At 37.2% G+C, this 19,824-nt stretch overlaps 1 protein-coding gene across 1 annotated transcript in view; it reads left to right on the top strand.

Annotated features, from left to right (window-relative positions):
* The window catches only part of GABRA3 (gamma-aminobutyric acid type A receptor subunit alpha3), a 338,456-nt gene that overhangs the window by 254,688 nt on the left and 63,944 nt on the right, over nucleotides 1–19,824 (top strand). Inside the window, exon 7 of the mRNA XM_039220703.1 lies at nucleotides 11,622–11,765. Coding sequence (XP_039076634.1) covers nucleotides 11,622–11,765 — 144 coding nt within the window. The remainder of the gene's footprint in view (nucleotides 1–11,621; nucleotides 11,766–19,824) is intronic.

Genomic DNA, 19,824 nt, shown 5'->3' on the forward strand with positions numbered 1-19,824 from the left:
GAAATTTGAAATCAATCACAGGAAGAAGTCTGGAAAACCTCCAAAAACATGGAGGCTAAAGAACACCCTACTAAAGAATGAATGGGCCAATCAGGCAATTAGAGATGAAATTAAGAAATATATGGAAACAAATGAAATTGAAACACAACATTCCAAAATCTATGGGATGCAGCAAAGGCAGTCCTAAGAGGAAAGTACTTTGCACTCCAGGCCTATTTCAAGAAATTAGAAAAAGAGCAAGTGAAAAATTTAACAGCTTACCTAAAGGGACTAGAGGCAGAGCAACAAGAGCACCCCAAACCGAGTAGAAGAAGAGAAATAGTAAAATTCAGAGCAGAAATAAACAACATAGAAACCAAAGAAACAATTGAACAGATCAATTAAACCAATAGCTGGATTTTTGAAAAAATAAACAAAATTGGCAAACCTCTAGCCAGGCTTCTCAAAAAGAAAAGAGAGAGCACTCAAATAGACAAAATCATGAATGAAAACGGACTGATTACAACCAACCCCTCAGAAATACAAGCAATTATCAGGGCCCACAAACTATGTGCCAACAAATGGGACAATATCGACGATATGGACAAATTCCTAAACACACACTCACTACCAAAATTCACACCGGAAGAAATAGACAACCTGAACAGAGCCATAACAAGTGAGGAAATCAAATCAGTTATCAGAAATCTCACAACAAATAAGAGCCCTGGGCCAGATGGCTTCCTTGAGGAATTCTACCGGACATATAAAACAGAAATAATACCAATTCAACTCAAACTATTCCAAAAAATAAAAATAGAAGGAAAACTTCCAGAATCATTTTATGAAGCCAGTTTCACTTTGATTCCCAAGCCAGACAGAGACCCAAAAAAAGGAGAACTACAGGCCAATATCCTTGATGAATACAGATGCAAAAATCCTCAACAAGATACTTGCAAATCGAATCTAAAAGCACATAAAAAGGATTATCCACCATGATCAAGGGGGATTCATTCCTGGGTTACAGGGCTGGTTCAATATTCGTAAATCAATCAATGTGATCCATCACATCAACAGAAGAAAAGATAAAAACCATATGATCCTGTCGATAGATGCAGAAAAACCATATGACAAATACAGCATCCCTTCTTAATAAAGACCCTTGAGGAAGTCGGGATAGAAGGAACTTACTTATACATCATAAAAGCCATCTATGAGAAGCCCTCAGCTAACATCATCCTCAACGGGGAAAAACTGAGAGCTTTCCCCCTGAGATCAGGAACACGACAGGGATGTCCACTCTCACCACTGTTGTTTAACATAGTGCTGGAAGACCTAGCATCAGCCATCAGACAACAAAAGGAAATCAAAGGCATCAGAATTGGCAAAGAAGAAGTCAAACTTTCACTTTTTGCAGACGACATGATACTCTACATAGAAAACCTGGCAGACTCCACCAGATGCCTACTAGAACTGGTCCAAGAATTCAGCCAAGTTGCAGAGTACAAAATCAACGTACGGAAATCAGTTGAATTTTTATACACCAACAATGAGGCAACAGAAAGAGAAATCAAGAAACTGATCCCATTCACAATTGCAGAAAACCATAAAATACCTCGGAATAAACCTAACCAAGGATATAAGAGATCTGTATGATGAAAACTATAGAAAACTTATGAAGGAAATTGAAGAAGACACAAAGATATGGAAAAACATTCCATGTTCATGGATCAGAAGAATAAATATAGTTAAAATGTCATTACTTCCCAAAGCAATCTACACATTCAATGCAATCCCAATCTAAATTGCACCAGCATTCTTCTCAAAACTAGAACACACTATCCTAAAATTTGTATGGAACCACTGTATAACCTAAGCAATATTGAAGAAGAAAACCAAAACGGGAGGTATCACCATCCCAGACTTTAGCCTCTACTACAAAGCTGTCATTATCCAGACAGTATGTTATTGGCACAAAAACAGACACATAGACCAATGGAATAGAATAGAGAACTCAGAATTGTTTGCTGGTTTCTACTAGTACTCAGCATGAACACGTCATATAACCTAACATTTCCAGTCCTGAGTATATTTCTAAACATAAATCAGTATTTATGTCTACTAAAAGGCATATAATGTATGTTCATAGCAGAGCTAATTTTAGTTGCCCCAAACTGAAAACTACCCTAACATCCCTTAGAACAGATACAAAATCTATGATATATTCACACAATAAACTCCTGTACAACAGTGACAAATATACTCAACAACATGGATGAAGTTATAGATTTAATGCTGAGCAAAAGCCCGACACATAAATGTATTATAGTGCATGATTTCATTTATATCATATACAAAACCAGACAGAATTAATCTGTGATATTAGAAATCCTTAATATTTTATCTATCATTGCTATTGATAATGTATCCAAACGTCTAACATATTAAACTATGGAATTCAGGAATAAGAGTTGGAATTTCTAAAAATATTATACATTAAATATTCATAAAATATTTCCAATCTTCTTTATGTTCCTTAGTGTTCACTATGAATATACAAATTTTCTTCTAATAAGTAAGAGATAGTAAGTTTAGAAGTAGTAGCAAATACCAGTAGTGTATAAAAGATACTCAAAAACTGGAAAATACCAGAAAATCTTATTATAGAGTATTTGAATAATAAGATTTTCTTTATTTCTTAACAAGATAAATGGCACTACACAGAATCAAATGTCAAAATTACCAATTTAAAGGTTTACTTTGCATCTCAAACTTATTCTTGAAATAATAGAGTTTGTATATTTTATACTATGCATATAATATAGACTTATTAAAAAAAGAATTTTGGGGATGTTGACAAAGATGTCTAGAACATATTAGAAGTCATATTGCAGACCTCTGAATGCAGTGTGAATATGGAATTATCTGTTTTTGTGAAGAATAATTAGTCCTACAGTAATTACCTAAATTGATTAATCTGTGACCACAATGTTTGATATTATTACTTCAATCCTAACAGTAAATTACAATGCTACCCAGTAGCTTTTGAGTTTACTATTCTCAAGCTTTAAAAAATATATTCTCATTTGATCCTCAAAAAAAAAAAAGGTATAATTTGTCAGAAAGACTAACCATTACCAGCATACAGGGCCACACACACACACACACACACACACACACACACACACATATCAAAATCAACTGATAAGATTAACATATACTCCTGTACTGACACATGGAAATTTCAAAATCTTTAACTCAATGTGCCAGAATTTCCTGCTCTTGCTTTTAACTTGACTTTAGTAGATTCCTTCAAATCAGTGATATCTGTATGTCCATTGTTAAGCTTTAATTCTTACATAAGAATTATAATACTTTTCCATTTTGCTCATTTTCAATTATTTTTTTATCAGTATTTGATATCCAGAGAAATATATAAATTTTCCAATAAATGTCAGGAAGGAATTCCCACATGGAAACAATAGCCAGGATAGTGGTTACTCATGGTACAGGCTGTCCTTGAACAGGGACACAAATAGTACTTCTGGGTGCCAGTTATATGGAATGTAAGTCTGATGTCCAGAAAAGATGACTGCAGATTTTATTTAGGTATCATTCACACAGATGGCATTTAAAGCCAAAGGCTGGAGGATATCACTAAGGAAATGAACATATGTAGATAGGAGTATCAAGGACTGTCTCTTCAGTCAGTATAACATTTAAAGGCTACAGAGAAGGGAATAACATGGTAAATATGGAGGAGAAGACAGGTAAAGTATGAGGAAACTTAAGGGAACATACTGTCCTGGAAGCCAAAGAGAGTGCATCAAGAAGGAAAGAGTAATTTAAGTTCTTAAATTCTTAAGTGGGCAGTGAAAATTAGCCTTAAAATAATCTCTAATGAGAACAAAGTGGTGATTACCAGGGAAGAGGTAAGGGAGGGGAGTGGGTGAAATAGGGGATGGGGATTAAGGAGTGCACTTGTGATGAGCACCGGGTGATGTATGGAATTACTGAATCACTATATTGTGCACCTGAAACTAATGTAACATTCTATGTTAACTATACTGGAATTTAAATAATGAAAAAAATACAATGGGAAAAATTATCTCTAATGAGGAACAATTCTGGAATAGTAGAGTAAGGCCTTCTGAAATTCTCTCCCATAAAACCAATGAGAACATTGTAAAAATTTTTCAAAATAAAGTTTCCCCAAACTCTCACCAAAGGTTCACAGCAATCTTAGAAGTATTATTCTAGAGAAGTGCTTATTCTCAATCAGGAAGCGCTATTCCTATCCATTTCTTCTACATTCTGTAGAAGCCTTGAAGATTTTGTAATAATAGAAGGGCCAATCCATCAGAAAGATATAATGATTGTAAATATACATGTATTTAACCACAGAACCCCAAAATACATGAAGCAAAACTGAAAAAAATTGAAAGGAGAAAAATAGCCAATAGTAATAACTAAAGATTTCACAACTCCACTTTCAACAGATCATTAGAGAAAACAACATAGAAGTAAAAGTCTTGAACAAAATTATAAACCAAACAGATCTAACAAACTATTATACTGTGTCAAACAACATCAAAATACATATTACTCTCAAGAGTACATGGAACATTTATCTGGGGTAGAACATATGTTAGACCATATTAGACCATAAAACAATATTCAATAAGTTTGAAACTATTAAAATCATACAAAGTGTGTTCAATTGAATCAAATTAGAAATGAAAAACCAGAGAATTTGAGAAATTCACAAATGTGCTGACATATGCACTCCTAAATAAACAGTGCACTCCTAAATAAAGAATGGGTCAAAGAAGATATCACAAGGGAAATTAGGAAATAGTTGAAATAGGGGCACCTAGGTGGCTCAGTCGGTTGAACGTCCGACTTCGGCTCAGGTCATGATTTCACGGTCTGTGGGTTTGAGCCCCGCGTCGGGTTCTGTGCTGACAGCTCAGAGCCTGGAGCCTTCTTTGGATTCTGTGTTTCCCTCTCTCTCTTCCCCTCCCTTCCTTGTGCTCTGTCTCTCACTGCTTCTCAAAAATAGACATTAAAAAAAAAAAGAAAATAGTTGAAATAAATGAAAATGATGTATCTTATACCAAAATTTAAGGAACGCATCAGCTTAAAGCATTGTTCAGTGGGAAATGTATAACTACAAAGCTTATATTAAAATGAAAGAAAAAATGAATAAAAAGAATAAATCAATAATTAATTAATAATTAATAAAAATTAATATCTTAAGAAACTAGGAAAACAGAGCAAACTAAACTCAAAACAAGGAGAAGGAAGAAAATAATAAATATTGGAGGGCAATTAAATTAAATAGAGAATAGAGAAACATTAAAAAGAATCAAAGAATCTAAAAGTTGGTTCTTTGAGAAGATCAACAAAACTGGTAAACTTTTAGCTAGACTGACCAAGCCAAAAAAAGAAGAAGAATTAAATTACTAAAATTATTAAAGAAAGGAAATTACTACTGACCTTACAGGAATAAACAGAATCATGCAGAAATACTATGAGCAACTGTATGCCAACAAATTAGAAAGCCTAGATGAAATGGAGAAATTCCTAGAAATATACAAATTACTGAAACTGACTAAAGAAGAAATAGAAATGGTTTTTGAACTCATAACAAAGACATTAGATTAGTAATGTAATAAGTCCCCACACCCTCTGCAAAACAAAAAGACAAAACTAACTAAACTAAAAAACCAGGGCTAAATGGCCTCACCATTGAAATATACCAAATATTTAAGGAGGAATTAATACTAAGTCTTCACAAAGTGTTGCAAAATATAGAAAAGGAGGTAACGTTTCTTAACTCCTTCAATCAGGTCGTTATTACTCTGATCAAAAAAAAGGATCACAAGAAGAACCACAGAAAAATATTATGAGTATAGACAGAAAAGTCTTCAACAAAATACTAGCAAACTGAATCAAGCAACTTATAAATGGATTGTACACTATGTTTACAATCCTAAAAATATAAAGTTGGCTTAATATCCAAAATTCAATGTAATACTGCGTATTGGTATAATAGAGGACAAAAACCACATGATCACCATGATAGATGCAGAAACACATAAACCTCATGTTAGAAATCTAAAATTTGGCCAGTAAGTAGTAGCTATAAGCTGTCCTATCACTTCAGATAATTTAAAGTCCTGAGAATTTAAGTATTTGTTTTAGTTATAAACCTACACAATGTCTGTTTTTATTTGGTTTCATATATACCAATCTTAGGCTATAGTTGTTATGTTCATCAGAATCCTTGTAATTTTACTCAATATGCCCAAACGGACTGATTAGTTTTTCTCTAAAACCTTTTGTGTTCCCTCTCTTGGTTTATTAGATTCTGTATTCTGGTTGTTACATACTTCTTCAACTTCATCTCATATTGCTCTCCCCTTTACGTTGGCCTGCTAGCTCATATAACAGTTCAAATCTTTCCTACTTAGAAGCCTTTGTACTTGCTGTTTTCTTGTTCTAAAATATTCCCCATCAAGTTCTGGCTTTCTCATTTCTTAGGTTTCAAGTTAAAAACCACTCATTCAAAGAGGTCTTCTCTGATCACTGTATCTAATGAAACACTTCCCCACCTCTGTGCCTTTACTGTCAAATGTAATGTCTTAATATTTGTTGACTGACTTAGTCAAGCAAGCAAGTCATCTGACAAGATGAGTTCAAAGGGAATGCTTTCTCATTGGTGCCATTGTGGCAGGATTGTTTTTATTTCCCATTTTCCTGGGGTCTAATACATACCGAGACTCAAGTAACAGAAGGAGACAATGAAATGCTTGTGTCATCATAGTCTGTCCAATATATGTTAAGGGGACCATTCTGGGGATGCAAAATTTCTAATCCTCTGGTAGATATTCTTTCTGCAGTATTCACCTTCAACACACACATTCTACCCCTGCTACTCCATGAAAATAGAATGATTGCAACTGAGAAAAAAGGGTAGAGAAGAAAGGTATGGGAGGGAAATTGAGAGGCTAAAGGAGGCCAAGGGACATGGAAGAAGAGAAGAAATAAAAAACCTAACGGAGAAGAGTCTATTCCTCAACAGGTTTTGTTCTATGAATTTCATCATTATCTACAACTTGTAAAAGCTACAATCTTAAAGTCATGTAGAATCCTTCCTTAAATGTCCTCCTTTCCTTTCTTAACTTTCATGAAAAGCTATCAGTTATAATCTATCTGTTCTACCTCTGAAATATCCTCTCTATCTCACTCAATTAAACTTAATTACCATCTGTTATGCCCTAAGGGTCACTCACACCAGAATTTGTGAAGGCCTTTTAACTGATGTTTTAGCTTTAGTTTCACTAATTTCCATTCAGTCATCCATACTGCAGCAAGGGCATTCTTTCAAAAGCATACATTTTGCTATGTTCTTTCTCTACTTGAAGCATATCCACAACTAAAGCCTCATTTCTTAGTGTGGGCAATTAGGGCAATATTACCTCAGCTTCTCTCTAGCATCTAAATTGAGGGGTACTATTGATTTCCTTAACATTGATGCTCTTGTGTGCTTTTTGCCTTTGCCAGGCTGTTCTTTTGATATGAATGTCCTTTCACCTTTTAAAGGTGGGCTTATCTTCTAAGCATTATCTACTTTATGAATCCTTCCCTAATAGTCCACTCTGAGCAGAAGCAATGACTCCACCCTCACTCCACCCCCCTCACCACCATGGGTGCATTTACAGGGTTAGACTGTGAACAATCAAGTAGCTTTCAATTTATTTTTTTTTAATTTATTTCTCCTTCTTCCTTCTCTTCCTTTATTAGTTCATGCCTTTCCTGCTTTGACCTCCATAATAACGGAGGGACAGTTTTTCCCTATAAGTCCCTCTGTTCTCATATATTATTGTCAAAGAAATGAAACTACTACACTTTGTTTAAAGCAGGTTGCCATTCTGGGCCTAGTGCCATTTCTAAGGTACTGATAGCAGCATGTTTTATTGTCACATCTGTACTAGGACATGCTAGGATTTTTAGGGCTAGTATTCAGGATTGCCTGCTCAAAGTACTCAGCTTAAGTTAAGAGATCTACCAAAAAATTCCTTTTCTTTCTTAGGGGTGGAAAATATTTTCTATCCACTACCCTTTCCCTAAACAGACCTAGTCTAGTCTTTACATTGTCAAACTCTTGGGTATATTGGGCAGAACATTGGTTTTATTGTCCTACAAACATAGAGAATTACAACCACCTGAAAAGCAAAGATAAGAATAAATATACAGGTGATTCTCTGCTTAGGAGTAGGGAAACTCCAAGCATATATACTAAAGATAGAAAGCACTGATAAAAATGAGAGGATAGGGCCTTGTGATAGTCTTCACTTAATAGTCTTAGAATAATTTTTAAATTAGGAAATGAGAAGAATTCTTAGGAGACTATTTCCCTTTCTTCTTGGTGACAATAGTTTAAAGATCTACAACACCAGTTGGGAACCCTAGATACCCATAGGCAGAAGAAGATGCTTTGTTTCCAAGGCTGAATCACAGAAGACCATAGCCATCTATAGAAGAAGATCTCTAGACGAGATGTTGAAAATTCGTAGCTTGCAAATGTCATTTGTTTGATCCATATATAGTGGTTATAACTTTTTTAAAAAATGTTAGTGTTTATTTATTTTTGAGGGAGAGAGAGACAGAGACAGAGTGTAAGCAGAGGAGGAGCAGAAAGAGGGGGAGACACAGAATCTGAAGAAGGCTATGGGCTCTGATCTGTGAGCACGGAGCACAAGGAGGGACTTGAACTCATGGAGCGTGAGATCATGACCTGAGCTGAAGTCGGATGCCTAACCGACTGAGCTGCCCAGGCACCCCATAACTTTTAAAGTTACTTGCAAAGATTTGAAATTCAAGAGATGTCACATAAAACCCAAGATTTGCTTATTATTTTATGAAATCAGAAGATATGACATTGGTCACAAATTCTCATGTGGCCACAATCAGCTGAGTAGTGGTTGCACTTGCAATTGGACATATTCTTGCCATTCACCCGAATCTCCATCATTTTCTACCCTCTTCCTGAAAAAAGAGTCCAATGTTAGTTGCCATTCATCAACTCACTTGCACTTTTACATATAGAATTAAGAACTCCTAGTAGAATGAAAAGGAAAGTGACATAGTTCTTATACCTGTAGCTATCAAAACATAAGGAAAAAAATACTGAGAGGACTGTTTCAAAACATATAGGTGTGTTTGCATTTCCTTATAGAAATGAGGAATATTTTGGGGTGCCTGGGTGGTTCAGTTGATTAAGCGTCCAACTCTTGATTTTAGCTGAGGTCATCATGATCTCACAGTGGTGAGATTGAGCCCTGCATCAGGCTCCATGCTGACCATGGAGATGGAGACTGCTTAAGATTCTCTGTCTCTCTCTCTGTCTCTCTGTCTCTCTCTCTCTCCTTCCCTCTCTCCCGCCTTCCCTCCCTCTCTTTGCCCCCCCACTAGCTCTCCCACTCTCAAAAAGTAAAAAAAAAGGAAATGAATATTTCTACACCTTTACTATGCATACAAAGTATGCCTTTGTTGAAGAAATAAAACTTCAGATATTCATCATGCAATTTGGTATAAAGAACTATAACTGATATATAAAAAAGATGTACAGTGGAAATCTTAACCTTAAAACATAAACTGAAAGTTCAACAACTTTTCTGTTATAATGCATACACTGAGTGTTGCTGCTGGGAAATGCAATTATGTATTGAGCAACAGACATTCCCAGGTACCAAAATATTTTTAAAATTTTGTTTTTAATGTTTATTTATTTTTGAGAGAGAGACACACAAAGAGTGTGAGCAGGGGAGGGTCAGAGAGAGAGGGAGACAAAGACTCCAAAGCAGGTTCCACGCTCCGAGCTGTAATCACAGAGCGTGACATGGGGCTCAAACCCACAAACCATGAAATCACAACCTGAGCTGAAGTTGGCCGCTTAGTCGACTGAGCCACACAGGTACCCCCCAAAATATTTTATAGATGCCAAATTTATAAAAATGTCTATTGCAGAAGAATTATATGTTGAACTAGAAGTATTTTTGTCTGTGTTGAATAAATGACTGAGGCCATATACAGAGCATATTATGTGGAAAGTTGTATTTCTTGTGGCATTTTCTTTTGTAGCTTATGAGAGCACAGATACAAAAATTACTATAGAATTATGTGTATTTTTCATGATTTCAATGAGAATTTTTATGTGAATGAAGAAATTTTTGGCTGTTTCCCATTACAAGCAAATCAGAAAATGGTTTACTTGGGTATATTGAAAAAAGTCCTAAATATAATATAAGTGGACCATAATTAGTATATGTTAGTGTTAATGTCAGACTTATGAAATGTATATCCAATGTTGCAAAGTTTTATAGAGACAAATTTATGATTGTTCATTGTTAGATTCACTAGGAATTATCTGTTTTGTGATAAAAGGCTTAAATAAAGCATATTACAGAGACAGCAGCTGCCATCAGGAGCTGGAGAGCTCCCAGTGACTTGAACAAGTTGGGAGAAATAGATGAAGAGTATGCTTCAGCTTCTCTTTATGAGCCTACGTGCCTAAGTTAGGGCAAGATGCTTACCCCAGAACTTAAACCCACTGTACAAAGACTAAATCTGTGTCTGGAAAGAAAGCAACTCTTTTCCTTTAAGATACTGACTTAAACTAAATAACCTCACTCCTTATTCTCTAACCATTTCTCTTGGCCACACCTCTGTTAAAACTAATCCATACTAAACTCCATACTCAACATGGGAATTCCAAATATAATATCTGACATTAACATCTTGGTACAGAAGAAAAGGAGGCAAGTTTCTGTTTTGCAAATCAAAGTGGTAATATTTTTTAAAAGAAAATTGTAATAGAGCACCTGGGTGGTTAAGTCAGTTAAGCATCCAACTTTGGCTCAGGTCATGATCTCACGGTTCATGGGTTGGAGTCCCACATCAAGCTCTGTGCTGACAGCTCAGAGTCTGGAGCCTGCTTCGGATTCTGTGTGTCTCTCTGCCCTTCCCCTGCTCATGCTCTGTCTCTTTCTCAAAAATAAGTAAACATTAAAAAATAATAAAGAAAATTTTGATAATTATTGCTATTTTAATTTGGAAGTTTTAATGTATTTAATTTAAAATATTCCTACTATGATTTTTTACCTTATCTCATATGCTTACCCCATAATCATTTTTAAAAATTTTATTATATTTCTGACAGGATTTTTAAAAAAATACAAATAGCCTGACTTACTTAGTTAAGATACACCTGTAGCTCCTGCAGGCATTTGAATTTGTGACATCTGCATTAGATATATTTTAGGTATTCCTCCCCTTGCCTCTACTGTCTATCCTTCAAGAGAAGGAAAAGTTTAACAGTTTATTAACAGCCCAGAAGACCGAGTTATTGAAAGAAGAGACCACTTAGTGTTCATTTCTGTGTACCCAGAATAAACTATAGAAGTCATTCAGTGAATGTTTTCTAGATGGATGGATAAATGTGCTTTAGCTGAAGCAGAACGTATACCCAGAACTTTTTTAAGATGAAAGTTGTATTTCAGTCTCATGTAAGTTTAGTATTAAAGATAATTATTTTGCTTTTCCTTCAACTTCTTCTTGACCCTTTTCTGCCTTAGATGCCTATACAACAGCTGAAGTGGTTTATTCTTGGACTCTTGGGAAGAACAAATCTGTGGAAGTGGCACAGGATGGCTCTCGTCTGAATCAGTATGACCTGCTGGGCCATGTTGTTGGGACAGAGATAATCCGGTCTAGTACAGGTATTTATTTATTTTATTTAATAAGCATTTTTGTAATGTGTATCACATACCAGTCATTTTTCTAAGTGCTTATAATAACGTGAAATCCTCAAAACAGTCTTGTGATGTAGGTACTGTTATCATAAGGAAACTGAGGCATAAAAATATTCAGTAATTTGCCCCATGTTACATTATGTAATAGAGCCAAGATCTGAATTCAGGTAGATTGGCTCCAAGAAAATGTTTTTAACTGTGATGCCCTGCTGTCCTTTGGTAAGTGGGTTAGAAAGTCAAGGACATTAGGGCCAGACTGTGGTAGAAGAGAAGATGAAGGGAAGCCATGATGGTGGGAGAACTGAACTTCGATCCTAAAGGTTTCATGAAGACATTAGCTCAACTCTGTCAATGCTGCGGTGACAAATTAATAACCTAGGAGAGTCCAGGTACACAGCCAAGAAGTCCAAGGATGAGCCATGAAATTATATTTTTAAGTAAGTCACCCATCTCAAAAACCAGTCTGTCTAGCAAACCTTGCTAGGTCCTCTTAATAGCTAAAACCTTGGATATTGATAAATGGAACCCAGAGATTTGTTTTGTAGACCTGAATCCTATTTGGAAACTGATCTAAGGAAGGAGGCACCCTGAATCTGAACTAACCTTAGGGTATTTGGCATAATGGAGTATATCTTGGGGGCTCACATAGCTAATAATATTTTTTGCTGGTGAAAAAAATATCGGATCTTGGTGAAAGATCTGACTCCACAATTATAAATGGATTAGGGTGGGGCGCCTGGGTGGCTTAGTCGGTTAAGCGTCCGACTTTCACTTAGGTCATGATCTCGTGGTTCGTGGGTTCGAGCCCCACATCGGGCTCTGTGCTGACTGCCAGCTCAGAGCCTGGAGCCTATTTCAGAGTCTGTGTCTCCCTCTCTCTCTGACCCTCCCCTGCTCACGCTGTCTCTCTCTCTCTCCTAGAAATAGATAAAAAATTTTAAAAAATGGATTAGGGTACTCTTATCCTTTTATTTCATCATCTGGTCACTGTTCCCTCTCCTTGCCTGTGCCCTGTTTTCCCTCAATCCCAGGACCAGGGAAAGGTATCTAAATAAAGAAGCATTTGAAATAGCTTTCTTGTTTTATTTTCTTTTTTAAAAAATATAATTTATTGTCAAAATGGTTTCTATACAACACCCAGTGCTCATCCCAACAAGTGCCCTCCTCCATGCCCATCACCCACTTTCCCCTCTCCTCCACCCCCAATCAACTCTCAGTGTGTTCTCAGTATTTAAGAGTCTCTCATGGTTTGCCTCCCTCCCTCTCTGTAACTATTTTTCCCCCTCCCCTCCCCAATGATCTTCTGCTAGGTCTTCTGTTAAAATCCAAATATGAAAGCATTTATTTGTCCTTCTCTGACTGACTTATTTCATTTAGCATAATACCCTCCAGTTCCATCCACATTGCTACAAATAGCCCGATTTCACTCTTTCTCATTGCCAAGTAGTACCCCATTGTATATATAAACCACATCTTCTTGATCCATTCATCAGTTGATGGACATTTAGGCTCTTTCCATGTTTTGGCTATTCTTGAAAGTGCTGCTATGAACATTGGGGTCCATGTGCCCCTCTGCATCAGCACTCCTGTATCCCTTGGGTGAATTCCTAGCAGTGCTATTGCTAGGTCATAGGGGAGTTCTATTGTTAATTTATTGAAGGAACTTCCACACTGTTTTCCAGAGGGGCTGCACCAGTTTGCATTCCTACCAACAGTTTAAGAGGATTCCCGTTCTCCACATCCTCGCCAGCATCTTATAGTCTCCTGATATGTACATTTTAGCCACTCTGACCAGTGTGAGGTGGTATCTCAGTGTGGTTTTGATTTCTATTTCCCTGATAATGAGTGACGTTGAACATTGTTTCATGTATCTGTTAGCCATCTGGACGTCTTCTTTGGAAAAGTGTCTATTCATGTCTTCTGCCCATTTATTCACTGGATTATTTGTTTTTGGTTTTGTTTTTTGTTTTTTGTTTTTTTTGGCCGTGGAGTTTGGTGAGTTCCTTATAGATTTTAGATACTAGCCCTTTATCCAATATGTCATTTGCAAATACCTTTTCCCATCCCATTGGTTACCTATGTCACATTTAGGTCTTTCATCCATTTTGAGTTTATTTTTGTGTATGGTGTAACAAAGTGGTCTAGTTTCATTCTTCTGCATGTTACTGTCCAGTTCTCCCAGCACCATCTGTTAAAGAGTCTGTCTTTTTTCCATTGGATACTCTTTCCTGCTTTGCAAAGATTAGTTGGCCATACAATTGTAGGTCCAATTCTGTGTTCTCTATTCTATTGCATTGGTCTGTGTCTGTTTTTGTGTCAATACCATACTGTCTTGATGATGACAGCTTTGTAGTAGAGACTAAAGTCCGGGATTGTGATGCCTCTCCTCTTTTGGTTTTCTTCTTCAATATTACTTTGGCTATTCAGGGTCTTTTGTGATTCCATACACATTTTAGGTTTGTTTGTTCTAGCTTGGAGAAGAATGCTGGTGCAATTTTGATTGGGATTACATTGAAAGTGTAGATTGCTTTGGGTAGTATTGATATTTTAACAATATTTATTCTTCTAATCCATGAGCATGGAATGTTTTTCCATTTCTTTGTGTCTTCTTCAATTTTCTTCATAGGTTTTCTATAGTTTTCAGTATACAGATCTTTTACACCTTTGGTTAGGTTTATTCCTAAGTATTTTATGCTTTTTTGTGCAATTGTGAATGGGATAAGTTTCCTGATTTCTCTTTCTGTTGCTTCATTATTGGTATATAAAAATGCAACTGATTTCTGTACGCTGATTTTTTACCCTGTGACGTTCCTGAATTTACGGATCAGTTCTATCAGACTTTTGATGGAGTCTGTCAGGTTTTCCCTGTAGAGTATTATGTCATCTGCAAAAAGTGAAAGTTTGACTTCATCTTTCCAATTCCGATGCCTTTTATTTCCTTCTGTTGTCTGATGGCTGATGCTAGGACTTCCAGCACTATGTTAAACAACAGTGGTGAGAGTCGACTTCCCTGTTGTGTTCCTGATCTCAGGGGGAAAGCTCTCAGTTTTTCCCCATTGAAGGTGATATTTGCTATGGGCTTCTCATAAATGGCGTTTATGATGTTTAAGTAATTTCCTTCTATCCCAACTTTCTCGAGGGTTTTTATTAAAGAAGGATGCTATATTTTGTCAAATGCTGTTTCTGCATCTATCAACAGGTTCATATGGTTTTTATCTTTTCTTTTGTTGATCTGATGTATCACATTGATTGATTTGCGAACATTGAACCAGCCCTGTAACCTAGGAATGAATCCCCCTTGATCATGGTGGATAATTCTTTTTATATGCTGTTGGATTCGATTTGCCAGTATATTTTTGAGAATTTTTACATCCATATTCATCAGGGATATTGGCCTATAGTTCTCTTTTTTTGCTGTATCTCTGTCTGGTTTGGGAATCAAAGTGATTCCCTGGCTTCATAGAATGTGTCCGGAAGTTTTCCTCCCATTTCTATTTTTTGGAACAACTTGAGAAGAATAGGTAGTAGCTCTGGTTTAAATGTCTGGTCAAATTCCCCAGGGAAGCCATAGGTCCAGGACTCTTAATTGTTGGGAGACCTGTGATAACTGATTCACTCATTATGGGGTATTCAAACTTTCTATCTCTTCCTGTTTGAGTTTTGGTAGTGTGTGAGGTGTTTAGGAATTTGTTCATCTCTTCCAGATTATCCAGTTTGTTGGCATATCATTTTTCATAGTATTCCCTGATAGTTGCTTGTATTTCTGAGGGATTGGTTGTAACAAGTCCATTTTCATTCGTGATTTTATCTATTTGGGTCCTCTCTCTTTTCTTTTTGAGAAGCCTGGCTAGAGGTTTAGCAATTGGTTTCATTGATCTGTTCTATTGTTTTTGGTTTTTTTTTTGATTCTTGATTGTTTATTTCTGCCCTGATCTTTATTATTATTATTATTTTTTGATTCTTGATTGTTTATTTCTGCCCTGATTTTTATTATTTCTCTTCTGCTAGGTTTGGGGTATCTTTGCTGTTCTGCTTCTAGTTCCCTTAGGTGTGCTGTTAGTATTTGTATTTAAGATTTTTCTTGTTTTTTGAGATAGGCCTGGATTGCAATGTATTTTCCTCTTAGGACTGCCTTTGCTGCATCCAAAAGGGTTTGGATTGTTGTATTTTCATTTGTTTCCATATATTTTTTAAATTTCTTCTCTAATTGCCTGATTGGCCCATTCATTCTTTAGTAGGATGTTCTTTAACCTTCATACTCTTGGAGGTTTTCCAGACTTTTTCCTGTGGTTGATTTCAAGTTTCATAGCATTGTGATCTGAAAGTGTGAATGGTATGATCTCAATTCTTTTATATTTATTGAGGGCTGCTTTGTGAACCATTATATGATCTATCTTGAAGAATGTACCATGTAGACTTGAGAATAAAGTGTATTCCACTGCTCTGTGATGTAGAGTTCTAAATATATCTGTCAAGTCCATGTGGTCCAATGTATCATTCAGGGCCATTGTTTCTTTAGTGCTTCTCTGTCTAGTTGATCTATCCATTGCTGTAAGTGGAGCATTAAAGTCCCCTACAATTAGATCATTTTTTAAAACATTTATTTATCATTGAGAAACAGGAGAGACAGAGCACGAGCATGGGAGGGACAGAGAGAGGCGGAGACACAGAATCTGAAGCAGGCTCCAGGCTCTGAGCTGTAAGCACAGAGCCCAATGCAGGGCTCGAACCCACGAGTGGTAAGATCATGACCTGAGCCAAAGTCGGACGCTCAACCGACTGAGCCACACAGGTGCCCCTAGAACATTCTTATCAATAAGATTGCTTATGTTTGTGATTAATTGTTTTATATATTTGGGTTTTTCCAAATTTGGTACATAGGCATTTGTAATTTTTAGCTCTTCCTGATGGATAGACCCTATAATTATTATACAATGCCCTTTTCATCTATTGTTACAGCCTTTAATTTAAAAAAAAATTAATGATTTTATTTATTTATGAGATAGAGAGAGAGACAGCGTGAGCAAGGGAGGGTCAGAGAGAGAGGGAGACACAGAATCCGAAGCAGGCTTTGAGGCTCAAACCCATGAACTGTGAGATTATGACCTGAGCCGAAGCCAGATGCTCAACCAACTGAGCCACCCATGCGCCCCTACAGCCTTTAATTTAAAGTCCAGTTTGTATAAGTATGGCGACTCCAGCTTTCTTTTGACTTCCACTAGCATGATAGATAATTCTCCATCCCCTCACTTTCAATCTAAAGGTGTCCTTAGGTGTAAAATGAATCTCCTGTACACAGCAAATAGATGGGTATTATTTTTCTTATCCATTCTGATATCCTATGTCTTTTGATTGGAGCATTTAGTCCATTTACATTCAGTGTTATTATTGAAAACTATGGGTTTAGAGTCCTTGTGTTCACTGTACGTTTCATGCTTGTAGTGATGTCTCTGGTACTTTGTGTTCCTTGCAAGATTTCCCTCAGAGTCCCCCTTAAGATCTCTTGTTGGGTTGATGTAGTGGTGATGAATTCCTTCAGTTTTTGTTTGTTTGGGAAAACCTTTATCTCTCCTCCTCTTCTGAATGTCAGGCTTGCCAGATAAAGGATTCTTGGCTGTATATTTTTGCTTTTCATCACATTGAAGACTTCCTGCCGTTCCTTTCTGGCCTGCCATGTTTCAGTGGATAAGTATGCTACTACACTTCTGTGTCTCCCTTTGTATGTTAAGGCCCATTTATCCCTAGCTGCTTTCAGAATTCTCTCTTTATCCTTAGTTTTTGCCAGTTTCACTATGATATGTCATACAGAATATCAATTCAAGTTACATCTAAGGGAAGTTCTCTGTGCCTATAGGATTTCAGTGTCTATTTCCTTTCCCCAGTTGGGGAAGTTCTCAGCTCTGATTTGTTCAAGTACCCTTTCAGCCCCTTTCTCTCTCTTATTCTGGAATTCCTATGATATGGTAATTGTTCCATTTCATTGGATCATGTAGTTCTCTAATTCCTCTTTCTGGATCATTTTATCCTCTTTTACTTGGCTTCCTCTTTTTCCATAATTTTATCTTCTATTCACCTATTCTCCCCTCTGCCTCTTCAATCTGTGCTATGGCTGCCTCCGTTTTGTTTTATACCTCATTTGTAGCATTTTTTTGTAATTCATCATGACTATTTAAGATCCTTGATCTCTGCAGCTATGGAGTCTCTGCTGTCTTCTATGCTTTTTTCAAGCCCAAAAATTAATTTTATGACTCTTATTCTAAATTCTTGTTCATATATTTTGCTTATATCTGTTTTGGTCATTTCTTTAGCTGTCACTTCTTCCTGGAATTTCTTTAGAGGAGAGTTCTTCCGTTTCATCATTTTGGCTAGCTTGCTGTCCCTTATAAGTTTCAAAAGCTTGTTATGTGCTCTGCATCTGTGAGTACTGCTATATTAAAGGGGTCTCATACACTGTCCAGGGCCTGGCCATTCAGGAGGTGTTTTTTGGAGAGTGTTACTTGCTATCTGTTATTGTTACTTTGGTTATTTTATTTCCCTACTCGTAGTGATGTTTTAGACCCTCCACCAGGTGTGTTTTGTTTTTCTCCTTGAAGTAGCCCTGGGAAGGAAAACAAACAGACAGACAAGCAAACAGGAAACAAAAACATGCAAATGCACAAACAAAACACACAAGCAAGCAAACAATAACAAAAGCCCCCCAAAAACAAAAAACAGTCTAAAAGCAAAAAACCAGAAACACCAGCTACAAGTAAAGAAAAGGGTGTAGGCGGTGCTGATGGAAGAGCATATACAAAGAGAGAAATGACAGGAGATGGAAGAAAGAGAAAAATGAGCATTTACCAGGCAGAGAGACTTAAAGGCTTAATCCAGAGAGAGAGAAAGAATAAGGAAGGAGATGAGGAAAAAGAAACGAAGATAAAGTTACCCAAAGCGACTATATGGCCTGGTTATTCCAGAGAGAGAGAAACAAAAGTAAAGAGGGAGATATAGAACATGCATCAAGATAATGGATTAAATATATCTGTTTAAGCAAACCAATAACCAGAGTAACCACCTAGAGGAGGGAAGAGTTAAGAAGGAGAAAAGGGAGAATGTATCTAAATAACAAGAATTGATCTAGAATTAATCCAGCAATGCTGCAGTGCTTGTCCAGAGGGGGCCTTTGGTTCCACTGCTCCAGCTCCAGTTGATAAGTAGCTATCCAGTGTGGAGGGCCGTGGTTTGATGTAGGTAGGTACAGCCTCCACTTTAGGCCCTGCTGACTGATCCCTGAGGCCCTGCCTTTGTGGATGTGGGGATAAAATGACAATCCCCTAGTCCCTTCTTCACAGACCAGGTGTGCTAAATCACTCCTTTGGATCTGTCCTCACTGTGCCGCAGGTGGGCTGTCTTACTCCACTGGCTCCTGTGTTCCACACTTAGCTGAGTTTGAAACTCCTACTTTGTGTGTGTTAATGATGCCGCCCGATGATAAGTTGTCCTGCGGCTGTGATGCTGCACTTCAGGGGATGGGACTGGATTCTCCTGCTGCACACTGCATCCCTGACCTTCCACCGAACCTGGAGGTGATTCCCCTCCTCCCCAGGTGCTTGAACAAGGCAGCTGGCCCCAGACCAAAGAAAGCCCTGCAGTTAGATTGGCTGATAGGATCCCTCTCTATCCTGTTGGAGGTTTTTCTATTGTACACATACAGCCCTACGCTTCCCTAGCTGCTCTTTCTCTTCCCTCTGCCTCTCTGCAGAAGGGGATCCCTCCCCTCAATGCCTCTGAAACCCATTTTATCTCCCCCAGTTCGCAATCAAGTACCTATGGGGCCATCTGGTTTTCCCACTTTCTTCCTGGTAGACTCCATCTCTTTTCCTCCTAGACTCTTGGGATTCAAAGTCCTTTGGCTTCAGCCCTTCTTTGTTTGAGAGATGCAGGAAGTACGGATCCCCCTACTTCTCTGCCATGTTGTCCCCCCCCGAAATAGCTTTCTGTAATAGGGTTTAGAGATTTGGAATTTGGTGTGGGGAAAGGTTATCAC

This window comes from Hyaena hyaena, unplaced genomic scaffold (genome assembly GCF_003009895.1).
Source record: "Hyaena hyaena isolate Hyena2069 unplaced genomic scaffold, ASM300989v1 scaffold_917, whole genome shotgun sequence".
NCBI lineage: Eukaryota > Metazoa > Chordata > Mammalia > Carnivora > Hyaenidae > Hyaena > Hyaena hyaena.